This window comes from Camelina sativa, chromosome 5 (assembly GCF_030686135.1).
Source record: "Camelina sativa cultivar CO46 ecotype springtype chromosome 5, ASM3068613v1".
In the NCBI taxonomy this organism is placed as follows: domain Eukaryota; kingdom Viridiplantae; phylum Streptophyta; class Magnoliopsida; order Brassicales; family Brassicaceae; genus Camelina; species Camelina sativa.
In genome coordinates this window covers 19,728,225-19,750,921 of record NC_141884.1, presented here as the reverse complement: position 1 = coordinate 19,750,921, position 22,697 = coordinate 19,728,225, and the positions used below count along the sequence as shown (strand labels likewise).

The window sequence follows — 22,697 nt, the reverse complement described above, 5'->3', positions numbered from 1 at the left end:
TACAACGCATAAGGTTAATTGAACCTACTAGGAGAAACAAAAATCTTAGTATCAATTTGGCGCCGTTGCCATTTGGGAATCGTTTTGTTACATTTAGGATTTCAAGTTTTGCAAGATTAAGTTCTGTTACACAATCAATCTGAGTACTAACTTGTTTTGGTTGTCTGCTTGTTTGTTTTGCATCTCAGATACCTGTTGATTGCAACCTTGCATGCACACCAGATCAAGAGGGCATCAAAATCTCGTTCCTGTTATTGACGAAATCAATCGGTTGCAACGCCCACGACAGGCTCGTCAACCCACTGATCATCCCGCACAAGTCACTATGGAACAACAGCCGAACATATATCAGAACACGCAAGCTGTTGAGCAGCAAGTCGACCAACCGGCTGACGTCACACCCGCGGATCCTGCACAAGGCGAAGGGCAGAGTCAGTTTCACACACCAACTCCTTGGGCGAGCTCAGACTCCTTCTTCTACTACTGAGGTACTCCGACCCTCCATTTGTACATACCATTTCATTCCTGCATTGTTTCTGTTGTGATTCTTAAATCCTCCTGCAAATTTTTCTTACACAGGAGACTGTGTAATTTAAGTTTGGAGAGGGTTTGAGATGATGTATCTGATGTTGTGTTCTGTGATTCTTATTTTAATTTTTACACCATATCATATTTGAGTTTGCATCATATCTATTGCATAAAAAAAAAAACAAAAAAAAAAAAAAAAAACAGAAAAAATCGAAAATCTCCACAAAAACAGAGTGTTCATGTAGTTTGCATTCACATTTTAGGATTGAGTCTAGTGTTGTGCATGTAGGGTTGTTGCATTTAGCATAGGGGTTGATGATGATTGTAACCTTGTTAGCATGCTGGATTCAATAGGATAGGATCAAGGCCCTTGTTATTAGTTCTTTGATGCTTATTGATTGAACTTGAAAATGTAAAATTGAAGCATGTTTTGAATTGATATCATTCCCTATCTACCTGAACCTAATCTTGACTTGCAATTATCATGTGATGCATTGAAGTTGAACTTATGGATACCATACACATACTTGGATTGTCTTTCACATTTTTACCACCCTTGTCAATCCAAGTAGCTGATTCCCATCTTTGGAACAGTTCCCCGCACCCTTAACCAACCGTTCTTTCAAGCCAATTGTTTTCTTGAGTGTCAGGCCTTTTCCGAGTTGAGCTTGTTAGAAAGTGTTAGGTTCTAACCGACAAGAGTAGGATCCTGTGTAGTTCTAGTTCGCGTTATCCGGACTAGTAGGACTAGGTGAGAACTCGAATTTTGGGTATTGGGTATGGATTTGTGCAGAAAAGTAAAGAAGTGGAAAGTCTTTAGGAGGGGGATGTGTTTACATAGTTTACAAGTCTAGTAAAGGATTTGGGGTGAGCAAAGTAAAAAGAGTTATTGGTTCTGGGCATAAAATAAAAAGATTAGACAAAGAAAAGAAAAGAAAAAAAATAAAAAAAAATACTTAAGATGTCTAGAGTCCCTAGAAGGAAAGAAAACGAACCATAGTGATAATAAAGATCTCCCAATCCGCTAGAATGAAAAGAAGTGAACTCTTCCTAAGACTAAGTGTAAAAAGTTTGAGATGAAGTTTCTGATGAAGGGTAGAGATAGGACCAACTTCGGTTTGGAGTGTTCTTTGGGTAGACAGGGCGCTGCTCTTGTATGTATCAGTTGGTTTCAACCTTTAGCCTTCTCTTAAGCTCAACTCCTTTTCGTGAGAGAACCTTGTTCTGTATTGATAAAACCACGTGATGAGGAGACCATCTATGTCTCAAACCTTTACCCTAGCCAAATGAGTTCAATGACATTGTTTAGCTTGATTCACGGTTCTCTGTTAATGAATGTTAAAGGGGATGATTGATAGGATAGCATGTGTAGATTTGAAATAAAGTTCCTTCACCATGCATCATAGAACTAAAAACAAGGACCTTGATTCTAACTACTCTATTCAGCATGTTTTAGGTTCTGAGACCCCATCTTCACACCTCTCTTCCATACTCTGTTCTTGATAGTTTGCTTGAGGGCAAGCAAAGAATAAGTTTGGGGGAGTTGATATGTCTGTATTTTGCATCTCCTTAGCCTGTATTTGTCATGCCTTTAGCTAGGACAACTAGTTGTTTTGCATCATTTTAGAACCTCTTTCGTACATTTTGCATGTTTAGGAAGTTTCTGCATCATTCTTGCATACATTGCGCATTTCGGAGTTTTTCAGGTGTTTAGGAGACGTTGGAAGCGCACACAATCGAGCTGCTCCTCACTTACACAATCGAGCGCTCCTCACTTCCTAAACCGAGCCCTCCTCAGTTCTACAATCGGGCTGCTCCTCACTTCTACAACCGAGCCATGCTCCTTACTTCCACATTCGAGCGCTCCTCACTTCTACAACCAAGCCATGCTCCTCACTTCCACATTCGAGCGCTCCTCACTTCTACAACCGAGCCATGCTCCTCACTTCTACAGTCGAGCCCTCCTCAGTTCTACAATCGGGCTACTCCTCGCTTCCACAATCGAGCCATCACTCGAGCCACCGGTCTAGGGATTCAGCTTTTGACGTCTTCATGAAAGTTGTAGAGAATTGAGTCATCTTTCCAATGCCGTTTATTTCAAGCCAATCGGAGGTGTGGTTCAAGAGTTATCATCGTTTTAGTGGATACGTATACACCCAGCTCGAGCCACTTTCACAGACCATGCTCGAGCCATTTTCACTCACACCACTGGAGCCACTCCTACTCATTCCACTCGACCTCACTCTAGGGAGAGACGACACACGACTCGACCGCACATGTCAGGAAGACGTTCCGTCTTATGCGCTTCAGGAGATTCCCAAACCGACGCTTCACCTTGTCGTTTTAAGTTTTAGGGATTTACATGTTTTCTACTATAAATACATTTTGTTAAATCTTGTTTTGGATATCTTAGTTTTTATCTCGTTTTGTTCTTAAGGTTTACCCAGCCTCCAAAAAAAACGTTCTGAGACTTGTATTTCCGATATCTTTGAGATTATTGAGATTTTGCATTTGATTCCTTTTACAAAGTTGTTCACCTTATTTTTATCCACCTAATGATGCTTGATTCAATGATTTATGTGTTTGCATGCTTGATGATGAATTTCGGATCTGAGTAGTGTAGTAGTTCTTGAGGATGGGATAGATTAGGTGGAGGATCTTAGGATGTAGAGTGTTTAAGCTTTGATTGTATGACTCCCTTCTGGACTAGAATTAGAAATACTAGTTTCTCTCTGATCAATTGGAACTAGGTTTTAGACATCTCCGCACCCAAAAGGTGTTCGATGAAATGTCTGACCAACTAGTGCCAGAGACTTACGTTCCTGGCCTAAGAGATTAGTTGTCTAGGATGTTTGTTGACGTGAATGAACTTGTTTTTCATGCCATGCTTGATCATGTTTCTCTAGCGAGAGCTAGGTTTGGAAGTGGTTGAGTTTGAGTAGCTTTTGTCAAGAGATTGGATTAGCTAAGAAGTGATGCTCATTATTTAGGGATGGTTTGCTTGTGACATGTTAAACACGCTATAGACTAGGATACTCCACCGACATCAATTACTCCCATCCTTAGGACTTCTTTCTTTCTGATTTTTATTACATTCCCGGAACTGTTTCGTTTGTTCATGCTTAGAATCGTTCTCAGTTTCTCTCATTCTTGCTTGCTTCTTGTCATACATTTTCGTTTCTGTTTCTGTAATTCATTTCATTTTGTATTTTGACCATTCTAGGATTGTTAGAAAAACTCTCTCTTGAATTGGCTTAACTTGTGATTGCTTGATTGCATCTTGAGTGATTAGCATCATCCCATTTGGATTGACACCTTAAGTATTACAACGCATAAGGTTAATTGAACCTACTAGGAGAAACAAAAATCTTAGTATCACAGCTGCTTTTCACATTGCGAGTAATTCTTTTATCACAAACGCACAAAGCATATAGAGTTGGATTGTCACAAACTCAGAGAAGCGATTAAAGATGGTATTCTCAAGACCATGTTTGTCCGCACAGACAACCAACTTGCAGACATTCTAACCAAAGCACTACATCCGACTCTTTTTCGAGACAACATTGGCAAGATGGGAGTCATTAACATTTACTCGTCTCCATCTTGAGGGGGTACGTATTAGAATCGATTGGTTTTGTATAGAATGGTTAAAGTTATTAGGTTAATTTCCGGTTTAATTAGCTTCAGTTTAGCTTAATTTAGTGTATATAACATATACTAGTAAAGTTTGTTATGATTAAGAAATCCAGAAAACATTTCACAAATCCTTCTTTGCTCATGAACTCTATTATGTTATTTAGGTTTTAGGCAGAGGGTTGTCTTCTGCTTAGCATTCGTTGTAAGTTGTATGTAAGCAAGAAAAAAACAGCAATATATATATATATATATATATATATTTAGTGGCAAAAATTACAACATCCAAAAAAGAAGGAGGTTTAAGAAAACCACCCATACTTTAACATGCCTTACTTGCTAAGCAAGCTTGGCGTATCATAAATCACACATAGACTCTATTTGCGAGAGTTTTCAAGGCTAGATATTTTCGGATGATACTTTTCTAGATGTTAAACCAAGAGCTAACCAATCATATGGATGGTTATCTATTTTGGAAGGCCTCAAACTAATCAAATTAGGGTCTAGATATATCGTTGGAGATGGTGCCATAGTTCGTGTCAATATGGATAATGTTACTGCTTCTTATCCGCCAAAACCTATTTACACTAATGATAACCATGAAAATGCCCACTTAAAGGATTTCATCTTATCAAATGGTTCTTACCGATACTGGGACACTGCTAAAATTTCTTAAAGAATTAAAATAGAGGATCATGGCAACCTTACTAATACATATCTCCTATGTATAGCTTCCTCGGATAAACTAATATGGCATTATAACAAATCCAGAGGTTATACAGACTGATCGGGTTATTGGCTTGCAATGAACAATCCCGTTCAACAAATACTCTTACCTTCCATTCCTCTAAAAGATTCAAAGAAGAACTTGATTTTAAAAAATAACTCTCTTTATTTATGTTTAGAAAATTTCCTCTCAAAAATAAACACTTTTCAAGCTCTCTCTTAATCTCATATCAATGTCACAACTCAACACTTGATATATATAGAGGCTTTCTTATTCCTAGTCCTATTAGCACATAGAACTAGATAACTCCTAATTCTATTTGAACATATCTTGAGTCTCTCTCTTATCCTTATCTCTCCTTTGTAAGGATATTTTGGACTCTAAGCTTCAAAGCTTATCCAACAAACTCCCCCTTAAGCTTTGAATTACTCTTTGCAACGTCATGAACACCAAGCAATCTTCTCATCTCCATGAACTGAACTCTCACCAATGCCTTAGTCAAAACATCCGCCTTCTGATCAGCTCCAGGAATGTGATCAACATAAATGAGCTCCCTTTCAACACACTCACGGATAAAATGATACCGTTTGTGAATGTGTTTGTTTCTCCCGTGAAAAACAGGGTTCCTTGCGAGTGCGATTGCGACCTTGTTGTCAACGTACAAGGTGATCTGCTTACTCTTCCAACCTGTAACTTCACTTAAGAGATCCTGGAGCCATATTGCATGCTTTGAACCTTCTGTTGCTGCCATAAACTCGGCTTCACAAGATGAGAGTGCGATTGTGTCCTGTTTTTGCGAACACCAAGTGATCGGTGTGTCTCCAAAGAAGAACACGTGACCTGTCGTGCTCCTTCCATCATCTGGATCGACATTGTGACTGCTGTCACTGGATCCTATAATCTCCTTCAAGCCTCATCGCTTGTACTTCAATCCAAATGATGTTGTTCATCTTAGATACCACAAAATTTGTTTTATGACTTCACCATGTGACTTGCGTGGACTCTGCATATACCTGCTAGTTATACCAACAACAAACGCCAAATCAGGACGTGTGTGTAGCAGGTATCTCAAGCAACCAACCTTTCTTCTGTACTGCGTAGAATCTATCTCCACTTCATCAAGAGCCTTAGAAACTTGCAATCCAAACTCCATCGGAATCAAGGTCGGATTACAACTCTCTAATCTAGCTTCTTTCAAAATTCTACGCGCATATCCCTCTTGCTTGATAGTAATCCCATCATCCTCTTGATGTACTTCAATGCCAAGATAATAAGTTAGCTTGTCGAGGTCAGTCATCTCAAATTTCGTAGACATTCCTATCTTGAACTCCTTTATGTTTCTGAGATTGTTGCTAGTAACACTTAGATCATCTACGTATACTGAAACCCAAGTCTTCTCCTTTTATTTTCTGATAGACCGAAGTTTCTTTGATACATCTCTTGAAGCCCATCTCCTTCAAGATTTGATCCAGCTTCGTGTTCCAAGCTCGTGGAGCTTGTCTCAGTCCATACAAGGCTTTCGACAACTTGTAAACCTTGTGTTCTTCACCCTTGACTTTGAATCCTTCCGGTTGATCAACATACACATCCTCTTTTAGCTCACCGTGTAAAAATGCTGTTTTAACATCCAAGTGATGGATTTCCCATCCGTTTGATGCAGCTAATGCAATTAACAGTCGTATAGTCTCTATACGAGCCACTGGAGCAAAAGCTTCTCCAAAATCTATCCCACTTTCTTGCACATAGCCTTTAGTGACCAACCTCGCTTTATGCTTGCTTATAGAACCATCTGCATTTCTCTTGATCTTAAATACCCACTTAAGTCCTATTACCTTCACATCTCTAGGCTTATCAACAAGGTTCCATGTCTTGTTTTTGTTGATGTAGTCAATCTCCTCTTTACCAGAAAACCTCCAAACCTGCTGAGTTTTAGCATCTTTATAATACAATGGTTCATCATTGATTAAGAAAAGAAGTATCTCACTCTCCATGGTAGATAAGAGCACATAATCCTCTAAATGCTTCGGTTTCTGGGTTTGTCGAGTAGTTCTTTGCATAGCTGCTGTTGTTGTGTTTCTCGAGTGACAATCACCTCATTTTCATCTCTGAATCACCTCATTGTCATCTCTGTTTTCCTGAGATGTAACACCCTCTGTTTCATCTCCTTCTTAATCTTCAATATCATTGTTTGTCACAACCGGTCCTTCTCCAGAATCCTCAACTTCTCCCCATCGCATATGAAACATTCCTAGTTCTCTAACAGATTCTGAAGTCGTCGATGAATTCTAAGTCCACTTACTCTTCTCGTTAAAAACCACATCTCGGCTTACAACTATTCTTCTAGTAGAAGGATTAAACAGCCTATACGCTTTTGATCCTGGTTCTATCCCAAGATGAACCAGAGACTGCGATCGATCATCAAGCTTCTTGAGATGAGCAACATCAACTTTAGCATACGCTAAACAACCAAAAACTCTCAAGTGATCAATGTTTGGCTTTCTTTCTTGCAGACACTCGTATGGTGTGATGTTTTTAAGAGCCTTGGTAGGTACCCTGTTGATCAAATAGGTTGCATGACGTACACCTTCCCCCCAAAGGTAATTCGTTACCTCCATCGCTATAAGTAGACTCTTAGTCATCTCCATTAGTGTTATGTTCCTTCTCTCCACAACACCATTTTGTTGTGGTGTGTAAGGGGCTGTTAGATGTCTTGTGATCCCAGCAGATTCACAAAAATCATTAAACTCTCTAGATGTAAATTCTCCCCCTCTATCTGTTCTAAGAGTTTTGATAGCTCTTCCAAGGTCCTTTTCTACAACACTCTTGAACCCTTTGAAGCTTCCAAAAGCTTCACTCTTGTCATTTATCAAGATAGACCACATGTATCTTGAAAATTCATCAATAATCACAAATACGTACCTGTTATTTACGAGTGTTGCAGGTGATATAGGACCGCACAGGTCCGCATAAAGCAGTTCCAACGGTTTAGAAGCTCGAAACAACGCAGCTTTCGGAAACACTTGTCGAGTCTGCTTACCAACTAAGCAGGATTCACACAGCAACTTTTCTTCTCTTACATCAGACAAACCATGAACCATTTTATGCAGAAACATTGCCTTGATCGTCTTGAAACTGATGTGTCTGAGCCTAGCATGCCACTTCCATGTGTTGTCTTCAAGCCGTGATAGCAGTGATGTCGCTCTTCCTATCTTGAGACTGATTTTGTAAAGTCGATTCGTAGATCGCATTACTTTCACCAAAAGCCTCTCGCTTGGATCATGAACTGTAAGATAATCACGTCTCATACAAACATCACAGCCTACCTCTGTTGCTTGTCCTAAGCTGAGTATAATAGATGTCAGATACAAGAATTGGCTCTCCATTCTTGCTCTCAAACAGTATCGAACCTTTGCCTTCAATCTCCACACATGATCCATCTCCAAACTTGACTTTTTCCTTTTATGTTCCTATTAAGCTCAGAAAAATAAGTCTTGTGTCCTGTCATATGGTTACTTTCCCCATTGTCTAGATACCACATGCCTTCTTCTCTGCTGTAGTTCTTCGGTATAAGCTTGTCTTCATTCAAGAAAACGACTTCATGCATATACAGAGTCTGATCCGCTTTTTCTGTCTCCTCTGTTTCAACCTTGTTTGCTTCTTGCATCTTTTGTATTTTCTCGGGACATGAAGAAGCATAGTGACCAAGCTTGTCACATCTGAAACAGGTTATTGTCTTCTCTTTCGTTTCCTGAGTTTGATTCTGATTTGTGTGGTATTCGGTTCGTTCTTGACCATTATATCTTCCTCTGCCTTGTCCTCTGCCACGTCCTCTGTAGCCTCTTCCTCCTCGACCATGACCTCTGCCTCAAAAGTTGTTAAAAATTGGGTTGTAGGTCGATTGTGGTTGATAGTCGGAACTGGTAAACAATAGTTTTCCTTGTGTGTCTTCTTGTTTATCTTCTCCTTGTATTCGCTCTTCAAAAGCTTTGAGTCTTCCAACTATCTCTTGGAAGCTAGTAGTATTGAGATTCAATACTTGTTCTAGAGAGGCAACAAGATGGATAAACTTGTTCCTTGGCACACTGTTTAGCAACTTCTTCACCATCCTAGGCTCGTCAATCGTTTGTCCAAGTGATGTTGCCTAATTTGCGATTCTTGATAGCTTTCTTGCAAAGCTATCAACCCTATCTGAATCCGCCATCCTTAACTTCTCGAAATCAGACATTAGAGTCTGCAAGTGTGCCTCCTTGACACTATCAGCTCCCATGTTTCTTGACTTGATCGAATCCCAGATATCTTTAGGTGAAGGTAGATCACCTACTTGTAGTATAAGAGATTCTGGGATTGATTGGAACAACAATGCTATTGCAACATCATTCTTGTCTTCATCGGTTGAACATGGTTCTATTGTCTCCCAAACCTTTTGAATCCACAGTATAACCTTCATCTTCATCGACCATACTGTATAGTTTGTAGAGGTAAGTTGAGGGCATTGGATCGATACCGATTTGTCCATGTTAGTTCGCTCATTGTTTAGAATCAAATCTGCTCCTTCGGATTGATTAAACCTTGCTCTGCTACCAAATAAAAGATTCAAAGAAGAACTTGATTATAAAGAATAACTCTCTTTATTTATGTTTAGAAAAATCTCTTCTCAAAACTAAACACCTTTCAAGCTCTCTCTTAATCTCATATCAATATCATAACTCAACACTTGATATATATATAGAGGCTTTCTTATTCCTATTCCTATTAGCACATAGAACTAGATAACTCCTAATTCTATTTGAGCATATCTTGAGTCTCTCTTATCCTTATCTCTCCTTTGTAAGGATATCTTGTACTCTAAGCTTCAAAGCTTATCCAACATCATCATGGATCTAATATTCTGAAAAATAAAATCTGGAAATTAAAAATATTATCAAAGATCAAATATTTTCTTTGGCGAATTTTATCTAAATCTTTACTCACTATTACACGACTCATATCTCGTGGAATGAATCTAGATCCTGTGTCCGAGATGTTTTCAAGCCGATGAAACCATTGAACATATTCTCTTTTCATATCTTTACTATGAATCAATCTGGTACATCTCACAAATTCCCATTCAGGTTTTTTACTCTTCGTCCTTCGATTGTAAAACTTTCTTGGAAGCGGTCTTCGAATTACAAAATCAAAGAGAGATATTCATTAACACAAAATTGTAACCCTTTTGGCTTCTCTGGCATATATGGAAGACACGGAATAATTTTATGTTCAATGACGTTCATGAAAATCCTTTAAACATTGTTCTTCGTGCAAAATTTGACGTCCGTGAATGGTTTCGTGTTGGTGACGTTTCTCTTTCAAACGAGGCTTTGACAACATAAACTATGATTCGAAATTGGAAGAGACCCAATCTCTGTTTATAAAATGCAATTATGATGCGGCTTTCGATCAACATACTCACCAGGCAAAATGTGGCTGGATACTTTGTGACAAGGATGGGATCACGCAAATTTGGAGAGCTTTAAAATTGGGGTATGCGGTAACACCGTTGGGAGCCGAACCAAAGGCTCTACTCGCAGCAATGCAACACACAACTGTTATTTTTCAAGGAGAGAGCGAGTTGCTAAATAAGATAATACATAAAGGACTTTACGATACTTTTATTGATAAAGTCTGCCAAGACATATCTTACTGGTCAAATGTATTCAGTCTTTGTGTACTCGAATAGGGAACTCTAACAATGCATCTCATCTCTTAGCTAAATTCGGTTGTATGTATTCATGTTTTTTTTTCGGGGTGGTTTTCACCACCATCTTGGCTTTATGCCCAATTGTACGATGATTTCGGAAATTGATCAATACAAATTATTTTTTATATTTTTACTAGATAAGATCCCGCACATCGTGCGGGTTTAAAAATTGTTGAAGAAAATAAATTCTAAACTTTAAACAATTTTTTAAAAAATATAAATAAATTTTATTTCCTAAAGTAAATATATAAATAGTTTAAGTTAGAGAATATTTGTATTTACTTTCATACATTTATTTATATTTTTATATTTTTATATTTTAATATATTATAACAATTATTACAATAATCTAAAGCTAAATTATATCCCACTAAAATTTTTGCCAAATACTCATCATTACAAATATTATTATTGTCAAATTTCAAAAACGTTTCATAACTTATTCACAAAATATTTTACATGCAACAAATTCATCAAAGCAACATCTAATAACTAATCATGTACAATTTTATTTTATGTTTTACCATTAAAAATATGTTCTTACACCCAAAATTATTTTATTGTTAAAGTATGCTCTTTATCACCAGCTATAAAATGTCTTCTAAACAAATTAAACAAATTCTATGTTGCTTTACTTTCATTTTGGCATAATTATAGTTCTTATAATTACTAAAATTATTTTGTGACATAATTTCTTTAACCATGAAGTTTTTTTACTCCAAAGATATTGGATGAACAACTGGTGAAAATTATCTACTCGATTACAATGATTTTATGACTAACCCAATAAAAGTTGAGAAACTGAAAAAATGTTAATATAATATAATAAAAATAAAAAGAGAAAATTATAATCATGATGGTATATATGTCTTAGATAATTCAGATATACAAAATAGAAACTTTATATATAATCCAAAACATGACATATGTCATAATCACGTTAAGGATCAACGACCTATTTACTCTTTAGAAGTATCCAATTGTACCAAAACAACTTAAAGCTATGACCTCGTCTCAATTATTTTCGAATCATAAATTCTCAAATTATTTTTACCCGAATCAAAGTTCTCATATATTTCTCCATATACCTGGTTTAAACGGTTTACAAACCTAATCCGATAGAAAACCACATGAATCTGGTTTGAAACCAATTTTAAAATGGTATACCGTTCCAACTTCCCAAATTTGAAACCGCTTCTCAATTACTCGATCAAGCAGCTCTTGTTCAGTACCGGAATCATCAACATTATTCAGAAAAGAAAACTCTAAATTTTGACCAGAAACATCAACCACTGACTTATCTTCCAAACTTATAATGCTACTAACTGTAGAATCACTTTGGAACCTCCATCAGTATCTCCATCCTCGATTAAATTAGCGGGCATTATCTACTTCGATTTCATTTCATTGCATCTGATAGCTTCCATTGAAAACCACGCACGAATCAAAGACCCACACAATAGATCGGTAAAACTATATCAGAAAAAAAAATCAAAGATCAAAGTTTTCGATATAAACATGTAATGTTATGTAGATATAATGTAATTTTCTTAATTAGATGTTCTATTATGTTTCAAAAAAAATAATTCTTTTGACATAACTTATGTTATTCTTTTTAAATTTGTTATTCACTATTTATTTATTAATAATAATATACATGCTTAGTGAATTACTTTATTGTTTATACATGTCAAAATCTTATTAAGAAAGCACGTATAATATAAGTAGCGTACAATGGAAAACATATTAAATTTGTTAATTTTTCTTTTTGATTTAGAAATTTTTTTAGATATAAACATGTAAATTTTGTTTAGATTTAATGTTATATTCTTAATTAGCTGTTTGGAAAAATAATTATTTTTTGACACGTGTCAACATCTCATCGGTATACTTGACACGTGTCATGATCATCTTAATGACTAATTTGAAAACCCAAGTTTACATAATAAGGTTTAAAATATAATAAAAAGATTAGACTTCAATTCAAGTTTTTTTCCTAAGACTTCCAATCGGTTCTTCATGATCTCTGTTTTCTTTGCATGTGCCTTCACAAATCTTATTGCAGTACTCAGTGTCCGAAATTGGCTAACCGTAGAGACATAATTTTTTTTTCTTTTTTTTTGTGCAAACAAAGACATAAAATTTAATGTATTAGGTTATATATTATAAAGGTTATAGAGTATAATTATACGACCAAATATGGATGGCACATAGTATATTTATTTTACCATGTAGTGATTGAGAATCTTTGTAACAGTGAAACTTTGTTTTTTTTTTTGTTTTTTGTCTACAGTGAAACTTTGATATGGATGGAACATAATATATTTATCTTAGTTGTTTTTTTTAATATAATAAGATTACAATTATCTTATGCTTTGTTTTACAATACTTGGAAACTGTAATTTCTGATCGTTAAAATTGAAATGTGTCATGATCTGGTAAATTTTTAATTTTGATCTCTGATCGTTTAAACTAACACGTGTCATGATCTGGTGAGTTACTAACTTTGAGAACCAAGGTTTATATAATAAGATACATTAAAAACAATTCCAATGGGAAGTTACATTCAATGAAACCCATTACAATACATACAATTTAATTTTCAAATCAATTATATTTGTTTGATAAGAATAATTATTAGTGTTTAAAACCCTTTATTACGATAAGTATCACGTGATACTCCTCCAAATTGGCTCTTTTAATTTGAGATAATCTATTAACGCTGTTGACTGAAAAAAACCTAACATAATATTATTTCTTGGTTAGATTAGTTTCATGATAAATACGAAATTCGGAAAAACTTAGAAGATTCAGTTTTATGTTTCAATTAGGTTAAGTATATATTATGTTAATTTACCTTTTTTATTATTATGATATGCGATTATTTGTTTTTACCATCTTAATTAGGTGTTGCCCTCAAATATATAAACAATGGATTATTTGTTTTTTTTTCCTTTTCCACAGAGATGATAACACGTTCTTGTTCAAAGATGTGTAGGGATCTAAGAAACTTGAAACACACGAAAACGTTCATCGAGTTCTTGAGGTAGGATCTCAGCGGCTCTAACATCAGTGTTTGATCAAATTTGTGTGCGTGTTGATAATAGTAACGAACGATGTTAAGAGTGATGCACAACCTCAAGTCGTTTCGATCCACCGTTCCACTACAAAGTTTCGAGGTATATTCATATATAATTCATGATTTGCCTAAATCATAAAATTTAAATTCGGAATTTAGGTATATAAATTGTTACAAATCAGGAACTCCAACAATTTATATTCAATAGGTACTAGTCCTAATATAGATATACAATGCAATTTCCAGGACATCTTTGTTTTTAATAATATAACGTATTTATTGAATTTTCTAATCTCTATGACTATCTCAAAATCCTCTCTCGGATCTATTGGTTAGGTTATAACAGAGTTAAGGTCGTTTTTGGGTAAAAGAATGTCTTCTACAACTGTCCGGAGCATGAGAGAACGTTCTCCTTCTTCCTATTCACTGAAGATCCAAAACTTCTCCCAACTTGAGAAATCAACTCTTTTCTCTGATGGCAAATATCAATCCCGTATCTTCTCCTCTGGTGGCTACGACTGGTACGTATGCATGGCAATGCATAGTCACTATAGTGCATCTCCTTAAACCAATTTTTTTTTCTTGCGCTCTTCAAAATTTGAAGAAGATGCATTATCTTAACTTACACAAACGCAGGAAACTGATATTGTATCCAAAAGGGAACGATAAGGACAACGGAAGTGACTTTATTTCAATGTATTTGAAATTAGATAGCACTAGCTTGTCCTCCAAACCATCAAGTGAGGTGTTTGTAGATTTTCGGTTTTTTGTCTTTAACAAAAAAGCAAACAAGTACTTTACCATTCATGGTACGTATATGTACATACATATCTCTTATCTTACTATACATATGTATCTTCTTTTATTCTATTTCTAATCATTAAAAATATGTGTACAGATGTAGAATCAAAGCCGTTCAATAGTTTAAGATCTATGTGGGGATTGCCACAAGTGCTTCCGCTTAATATATTCAAAGACCCTGATAATGGATATGTCATTCAAGATCAATGCGAGTTTGGTGTTGATGTCATTGTTGCTCCACCCCCTACTAACTGGGAAATCATCTCTTTTAACGACAAACTCCCTCATCCCAAATTCTCTTGGAGAGTTAAGAATTTCTCTGAGCTGAAAGAGCATTGTTATTGGTCGCGCAGTTTTACAATTGAGGGAAGACAATGGTAAGTACATGCATATGGTATATGAATATGATTACTTTTTTTTTCCTCTTTTTTTATTGAGAAACTTCTCTTGTCTTAGAGTGATTGTTTACATGTGCATGACATATCTAGGATTCTAAAGTTGTATCCTGTAGAAGATGAATCTTATAATATACATAAGACTTTACACACATATATATACTCGTACATAGAATACCCTAGAATACGACTATTAACAGAATGTTCTATTAATGACATGATACGAGAATATTGAGCTATTGAATGGTGTATCATAGTGTATCTCTAACACGCCTCCTCAAGATGGAGGAGCTGGGGACACTCCAATCTTGTTGCGTAGATGAAGAAAATGTGTTCTTGGTAGCGGTTTGGTCAGCGCATCAGCTAACTGATCTTTAGTGTGCACATGAGAAACAAGAAGAAGACCTTGTTGTATCTGTCCTCTTACAAAGGGATAGTCCAGAGCAATGTGTTTCATTCTGGAGTGGAAAATTGGGTTCGCACATAGGAAGGTTGCTCCAACGTTATCGCAGTATATGACCGGTACTACTCGAAGAGGTATCCCAAGCTCCGTTAGTAGATTGCAAATCCAGCGAAGCTCAGCAGAGGTGTTGGCTACTGCACGGTATTCAGCTTCCGTGGAGGAGCGAGCCACACTCTTCTGCTTCTTTGCAGTCCAATAAACCGGATGTGCGCCCATGTAAACAATATATGCATTGGTGGAGAGAAAGTCATGAGTATCACCTGCCCAATCAGCATCAGAAAATGCTTGGAGAGTGAGATTATTCTTGGCCGAGAAAAAGATCCCATGAGTAGTTGTGCCGGCGAGATAACGTAATATTCGTTTGGCAGCCTGCCAATGGTCCTGTGTTGGGCGATGCATGAACTGAGACAAGCGGTTCACCGCAAAGCTGATATCAGGTCGAGTGAAACTGAGATATTGTAAGCTACCAACGAGTTGTCAATACTCCTTGCCATCAGGAAGAGCAGTTCCGGATTGTAGAGTGAGTTTGGGAGAGGACGCCATGGGCGTAGCAACAGGCTTCGCGTTCATCATATTGTGGCGATGTAGGAGGTCAAGAATGTACTTGCGTTGTGAGAGATGGAGACCTTTATCTGTGCGAAAAGCTTCGATCCCCAAGAAGTAGTTGAGATCTTCTGGATCCTTGACAGAGAAGCGATCAGCAAGGAGTGTAAGGATGCGACGAATGCTGGACTGATCATTGCCTGTAACAAGTATATCATCAACATAGACGAGGAGATAAATAAAAGTGGTTCCACGATGCAAGATAAACAGAGAGGTATCGGCAAGAGAGTTGGTGAACCCGACACTGAGAAGAAACGTTTTGAGTTCAGTGTACCAGGCACGGGGAGCTTGTTTCAAGCCATAGATGGCTTTGTGAAGACGACAAACATACGACGGGTGATCAGAATCAACAAACCCCAGAGGTTGCTCCATGTACACCTCTTCCTGTAATGTTCCCTGAAGAAACGCATTGTTAACATCAAACTGAAGAATTGGCCAAGAGCGACTTACCGCGACATCAAGAACCAGGCGGAGAGTTGTTGCTTTGATCACTGGACTAAAAGTCTCGGTGTAGTCACGACCAAATTCCTGGTTGTAGCCTTTGGCTACAAGTCTCGCTTTGCATCGGCAAAGAGTTCCATTGGGTAAAAATTTGTTTTTGTAAACCCACTTACAGCCAACAATATTATGATTGGGTGGTCGTGGAACAAGGTCCATTGTGCGATTGCGTGCAAAGGCATCGATCTCGCCTGACATCACATCACGCCAGACCTTCTCCTTCATAGCTTGGTTCACAGTTAATGGTTTGGTCGGGATGTTGGTAGATAAGGCAGCGGAGAGGTTTAGTTTTTGTTTAGGTTTTACAATATTATTCTTTCGGCGGGTTTGCATAGGGTGAACATTTTCAGGCGGAGGAGGAACATTTGGAGGTTGATCGGAGGTTGCGGAAGAGGAAGATTCGGAGGTAGAGGAGGATAGTTGTGGTGAAGGCGTTTGGACAGATGGGCTTGATGTTTGAGAAGATTGTGGGCTTTGGTCATTATGGGCCAGAGAAGGAGATGGGTTTAGTATAGGAGAAATTGGGTTTGTGGTAGTTGGGCTAATGGATCGAGTAGGAGAGAGAGAGGAAGAATCGGGCGTCGGATCTGCAATGTTACGAGTCGGATAAGAATCACTTACTGGTGTTGATGAACTTGTCTCCGACGACGCAGTCTGGTGAGAATCTGATCGCGGGTGTTCAGGCGAGGACGAGGTGAGTGGTGACGACAACAGAGGCGGTTTGGAGGGAAGAATTGTAACAGACGGATAGAGGGAATATAGGGTGATGAAGTAGAGTCGGATGGCTTAGGACGAAGAGTGGAAAAGGGAAATGTTGATTCATCAAACTTGACATGGCGGGAGACGTAGACACGGCCTGTGCTCGGTTGTAGACAGAGGTATGCACTTTGGGTGAGGGACTAGCCCAAGAAGACACACGGCGTCGATCGTTGCTCAAGCTTGTGAGTCGCATAAGGTCGCAACCGGGGAAAGCAAAGGCAGCCAAAGACTCGAAGTTTAGAGTAGTTAGGTTGAGAGCCGAAGAGCTTCAGGAAGGGCGACTCCATGGCAATGACTGGTGTTGGTAAGCGGTTGATGAGATAGGCAGCGGTTGCAAAAGCATACGTCCAATATGTGGTTGGTAGACCCACTTTGGTGAGAAGGGACATTCCAGTTTCGACAATGTGACGGTGCTTGCGTTCAGAGGCACCATTATGCTCCGGCGTATGAGGTGGTGAGGTGAGATGAGATATACCGGAGGTGGAGAGGAATGACTTAAGAGCAATGAATTCGCCTCCATTGTCCGAGAACAGCGTTCCAATGCGGGTGCCAAATTTGTTTTCTACAAGGGCTTTGAATGCAACAAATGTGTCACGAACTTGTGATTTTGCTTTGAGAGGATATAGCCAAGTGTACTGAGAGTAATGATCAACGAGAATCAGGTAGTATTTGTAGTTGTCAATAGAGAGAACCGGGGATGTCCAGACATCAGTAAAAATATATTCAAGAGGACAAGTGGAGGTAATAGTTGTTTGTGAAAATGGAAGCTTATGGCTTTTATTAATAGAGCAATCAGAACGAAACAAATCTTGAGAAGAGGAATGCGAATAAGGAAGAGAATATTTTGATAGTAGAGACTTGAGGATTGTAGAATGAGGATGGCCTAAGCGATGATGCCAGTTCACTAGGGTTGGGATAGAGGATGATGAAGCAAAGAAGGCAGATATTGTTGTCGCCGGACACTCATAAACCTCGTCTTTAGGTCGGCCTTGGAGTAACGGGACACCCGAGCTCAGATCCTTCACCTGAAAGGCAGTAGGAGCAAATTCAACAGTCACCTTGTTAACATTGCATAACCGATAAACAGATATAAGGTTTTTGTGGATATTAGGGATACATAAGACATGTTTAAGAGTGAGGTTACGAGAAGATGAGGGTAGAGATAGTGAACCAGTATGAGTTATGGAGAGACCAGAGCCATCACCAATGAGAACAGAGTCATCACCGTGATATGGTCGAGGCGCGGTGAGATTGTGAAGATCACTGGTCATGTGATGAGTGGCTCCACTGTCTAACAGCCACGAGTTTGCTGAGGTCGGACCATTGAGAGAAAGGTTAGCACTCGGTTGCCATGGACGGACAGGAGTTGGGAGCAAACCACCGCTGGAAGAGCTGTGAGATTGGTAGAGTTGGGAACAGCGTTTAGCGCTGTGACCAAAAACACCACACAGTTGACACTTGCCTTGATAGCCACGACTGTCTTGACGCTGAGAGTTGGAGGGATTGTTATTCCTGTTGTTCCATTGTTGTGGAGGACGCTGGTTGTGGCGCTGGTGAGATGAACGAGAGCGAGACGTAGCAACGTTGGCAGAGACGGGAGTAGAAGAAGGCACCATAAGAGCTGCGGTCAGCAATTGAGCTTCTTTGTTGAGAAGCTTTTCGTGAACCTCAGTGAGCTTAGGGGATACTTCACGTCCTTCAACTTGATCAGCAACCGATTTGTATTCATCTGGAAGACCACAAAGAACAGCTTCAATCTGTTCGTCGAGATCGAAAGGCTTACCAAGAAGCGCAAGTTTGTCAAAACGAGTTGCTAAACCCTGCATATACTCATCGATAGTCTTGTATACTCATCGATAGTCTTGTCACCTTTGGAGAATTGTTGAAGTTGAAGATGGAGTTGCTGAATATGCCCCTTGCTTGGTTTGGCGAAGATGTCTGCAACGGTACGCCACATCTCCGCAGCAGATTTGGTGGTGGTGACAAGAGGTTGAACAGAGGGAGAGAGAGTTCCGAGAAGACCGCTGTAGATCAGCTTGTCTTGACGACGCCACTTGGTGTAGTCGGGATTGGGAGAAGTGACACCGGCAGAGGTGACCGTCAAAGGCGGAGGAAGAACAGAGCCATCAATATATCCGGCTAAATCGTAACCATCGAGCAAGGAATGGACTTGGAGACTCCAAGTGATGTAGTTAAGAGAGGTGAGTTTGATAACGTTGCTCATGTTGATGTTGAGATAGGATTGAGTAGAGTCAATGACTTCAGCAGTATTGGCCATGGAAGAGAGCAAAGAGGAAACAGAGAGAAAGTGGAAAACAGAGGAAGAAGAACAGAGAAAGAAAAGAGAGGCAGCGAAAAATTGTAGATTTTTTACTGCTCTGATACCATGTAGAAGATGAATCTTATATTATACAGAAGACTTTACACACATATATATACTCGTACATAGAATACCCTAGAATACAACTATTAACAAAATGTTCTATAAATGACATGATACGAGAATATTGAGCTATTGAATGGTGTATCATAGTGTATCTCTAACATATCCCAATGCCTACTTAACACGGGACCAAGGAAAATGGATCTCCATTTTTCTGAGTCTCGAAGAGAGTGAAAGACTTGACCAAGATGAAAAGATTTTCAAGCAAGCTAATATTCGAGTGCTAGACCCCCGTGGATCCAACCATTTGTCACTTTCAAGTAGGTCTTGTAATAACATTATTTTTAACGTTTTTACTCATAACACAGGATTGAAAAGTAGAGACTGTTTTATAATATACAGAGAGATATTTAATTTGAATTGAGTAATTCTCAAATAACGTTTTTTCTCTTTTCTACAGGTAACAATTGGCACAAAAAATCAGCTCGAGGTTGGGGGTTCTGTCAATTTGTGTCTATGGATGATCTTAGGAAGATTTACTTGGACGTGGAAGGCGCTTTGAATATAGAGGTTGAATTTGATGTTGTTTCCACAACCAAATTCTCACCCCCATGATTTAAGCTCTTCGATCTCTTAGTATTTCAACTTACTTTAGACTACTATGATACATATTGGTTATGTTTCAAAAACTTTGTTAATTAATTATTTTCTGAGTTTTTTTAGTGTTTTTACTGTTTTTGATCATTTTTTTTTTTTTTTAATTTGGAATTTCGTGGATAGTTATGCTCTATTTCCATGAACTCTTTGTGGATCATTTCTATGGAAGATGATTACATTTCTCATAAGAATGTATAGTCTTTCTTTATTTTCTCAAAAACCAAGAGAATCTGCTGAAAGCAAAGACCAGTCCTAAAGATTGATCGCTAGCTTCATCCCAATGCAATTAGTTTTATTGAAAGTATACAACCAAATAGATAGTAGGGGAAAACCAGCTGATTTGAATGCATGCTTAGGAGTTAGGGCCGGGAGTTGTATTTGAATGATGAATCAATTATATTATTATTGTATGTATGTATAGCTGTAATAAGTTGATACCAATTGATTAGTTAAAAAGTATCTCTAGAGAGAGTGAATTGTCAATTTTCTCCTTTAATTCAATTAATAGTTCTGGATATTAAATATGTATTTTTGTTGCAGTTTTTTGCTAGGAGAAACAATGTAATGAATCAAACTCATGCTTAGTTGGATAAAGAAAGAACTTTGAGTGTAGAGATCGTTTGTGAAGTTGTTTCAACAACTAATCACTCGTAATTTTTATGTATCTCAGGTGTTGAGATTGAATAAGAGGACTTTTAGGGTTTTGTTTTTAATTTTGGAATAATGAATCATCGATTAATAGCATGATTTATTGTGTACATGATGCCTTTAATTTGTTAATGTGTTATGTAACATGTTCAGGTCACATCACCTAACAAAAGCCAACCTAGTTAAGACCTATGCTATTCACTTCACCTTGTCGCTTACCTAATTCGTATTCCGATCCTGTACTACAAACGACTGATGGATCCACTCTTAACATGTCATGAAATAATTTTGATAAAATGTCATGAAAATTTGATAAATGATCCACTAAATTTACCTACAGAAGAAACTCGACAAAATCTGTTCGAATCATGCATCCAAAAATTTTAAAGCCTCCCTTGGTTCAAATCATTAGTTGTTAATTTTTTTTTATTTTGTTAACTTAATATATTAAAATCGTGAAAGAGGAGATAGATACATATCATAACAAATATATTTGTAATTGATAACTTCAATAATTCTCTCATTTACGTATTCTTTTTGTCACTTCAGCAAATTCTATTTGATGAGATATGACATATGTGTCAACACCATGACACGTGTATTTCTTTTTCTTTTTTTCTTTCTCAAATTCATGAAAATTAGCCCTAAACACAAATATTAAATACAAATTCTAAAAGTTCCAAAGCTCTCGGGATATATAATTCCTTTTTATTTTCATAAACGAATTTGTAAACCAATAAATATATACAACAACAATAACAGAAAAGTGTTGTATCAATATTGGCAAAGTTCGATTGATGAAGAAGATGAATATTATTGAAGAAGGAGAAAGATATGAGCAAGACGTAGAAGTTCTAGCGACTGTTTTGTTTTGGATAGAACGTGTGCTTCTCTTCTTGCTTCTCGTCTCCTCCGAATTATACACAGATCTGATCGGTCTTGTCCTAATCTTTTCGAGTATTCTCGCATTAATCTTCATCTTGTTAAGCCCTAAACTCTCTTCTACTGGACCCTCTGTACAATTTAAATTGTCTACGTTTACTTGTGTTTAGTTCTAACTCTCTTTCTCCTCTATTTGATTAGGGTATCAGTGGATTCTGGTTGTTCCTGTCGGATCGCTTCATGTTTCTATTGGCGTTAGCAAGCTTTGAGTACATGTTCCTTTGGGATTTCACTGTTTTGATCTTCATCGCAAACCACTCAATTTACATCATCGAGTACCTTGTTAGATATTCTAAACCTCACAACGATGAGACTTCGATATCAACAGGTTTGTACATGAAGAACCCTAGCTAGTGTTTTTCTTTTTTTGATGAAGTATCTAATGATTATTAGTAAGTTCTTTGGACCTTTATCACCATAAGGCAAGCGATCCACTATTCTTGTTCTTATTACTGTCTAATAAAATCAAATCAGATCATAAAGTATAAACCCATCATTCATAACTCCACTAGTTGAAGCAAGATATTCTAAAAGGAGTCTGTTAGTTAGTTCTCTAGTTCGAGTCTCTTGCACTTGTGAGAAAACTAACAAAACCTATCAAAAAAAAAAAAAAAAGAATGAACCTATGTTATTGTTTGCACTCCATATGAAGATAAATGAAGAAGAGATTGATTAATTTGTAGAGCTAAGAGAGGAAGTCAGGAGAATGTCGATGGACTTTGAAGCTAGAAAAATGGAGGCTGAAGATATTGCAGAGAGAGCTGCGGAGGAGCTTTCACGTGCGACGGTGGAGTTGGTGGAGGCGGTCGAGATCCGGCAGTGGGAGGAATATAAAACCGACTAA

General features: G+C 37.7%; 3 protein-coding genes across 3 annotated transcripts; 2 read left to right on the top strand and 1 right to left on the bottom strand.

Annotated features, from left to right (window-relative positions):
* Positions 1-9,029: 9,029 nt before the first annotated feature.
* On the bottom strand, positions 9,030-9,404 carry LOC147944051 (uncharacterized). Its single transcript, XM_087512435.1, has one exon. The coding sequence runs from the start codon at positions 9,402-9,404 to the stop codon at positions 9,030-9,032; it is 375 nt and encodes a 124-aa protein (XP_087368561.1).
* Positions 9,405-13,741: 4,337 nt separating this feature from the next.
* Positions 13,742-20,221, top strand: LOC104789288 (uncharacterized). Its single transcript, XM_087512434.1, has 7 exons — positions 13,742-13,804; positions 14,041-14,225; positions 14,341-14,513; positions 14,603-14,882; positions 14,994-15,023; positions 19,790-19,926; positions 20,067-20,221. The coding sequence occupies exons 1-7, from the start codon at positions 13,742-13,744 to the stop codon at positions 20,219-20,221; spliced, it is 1,023 nt and encodes a 340-aa protein (XP_087368560.1).
* Positions 20,222-21,708: 1,487 nt separating this feature from the next.
* On the top strand, positions 21,709-22,697 carry LOC147944050 (uncharacterized). The gene is made up of 3 exons (XM_087512433.1): positions 21,709-21,927; positions 21,995-22,181; positions 22,537-22,697. Exons 1-3 carry the CDS (start codon positions 21,709-21,711, stop codon positions 22,695-22,697), a joined length of 567 nt encoding a protein of 188 aa, XP_087368559.1.

Excerpts from the sequence above, each read along its gene's own strand:
- LOC147944051 (XM_087512435.1), bottom strand. The coding sequence starts at position 9,404 with ATGGACAAATCGGTATCGATCCAATGCCCTCAACTTACCTCTACAAAC.
- LOC104789288 (XM_087512434.1), top strand. The coding sequence starts at position 13,742 with ATGTTAAGAGTGATGCACAACCTCAAGTCGTTTCGATCCACCGTTCCA. Across the intron at positions 15,024-19,789 it reads TTGTATCCTGTAGAAGATGA|ACGGGACCAAGGAAAATGGA; the intron begins ATCTTATAATAT and ends TGCCTACTTAAC. Across the intron at positions 19,927-20,066 it reads CAACCATTTGTCACTTTCAA|GTAACAATTGGCACAAAAAA; the intron begins GTAGGTCTTGTA and ends TCTTTTCTACAG.
- LOC147944050 (XM_087512433.1), top strand. The coding sequence starts at position 21,709 with ATGAAGAAGATGAATATTATTGAAGAAGGAGAAAGATATGAGCAAGAC. Across the intron at positions 21,928-21,994 it reads TCTCTTCTACTGGACCCTCT|GGTATCAGTGGATTCTGGTT; the intron begins GTACAATTTAAA and ends CTATTTGATTAG. Across the intron at positions 22,182-22,536 it reads TGAGACTTCGATATCAACAG|AGCTAAGAGAGGAAGTCAGG; the intron begins GTTTGTACATGA and ends ATTAATTTGTAG.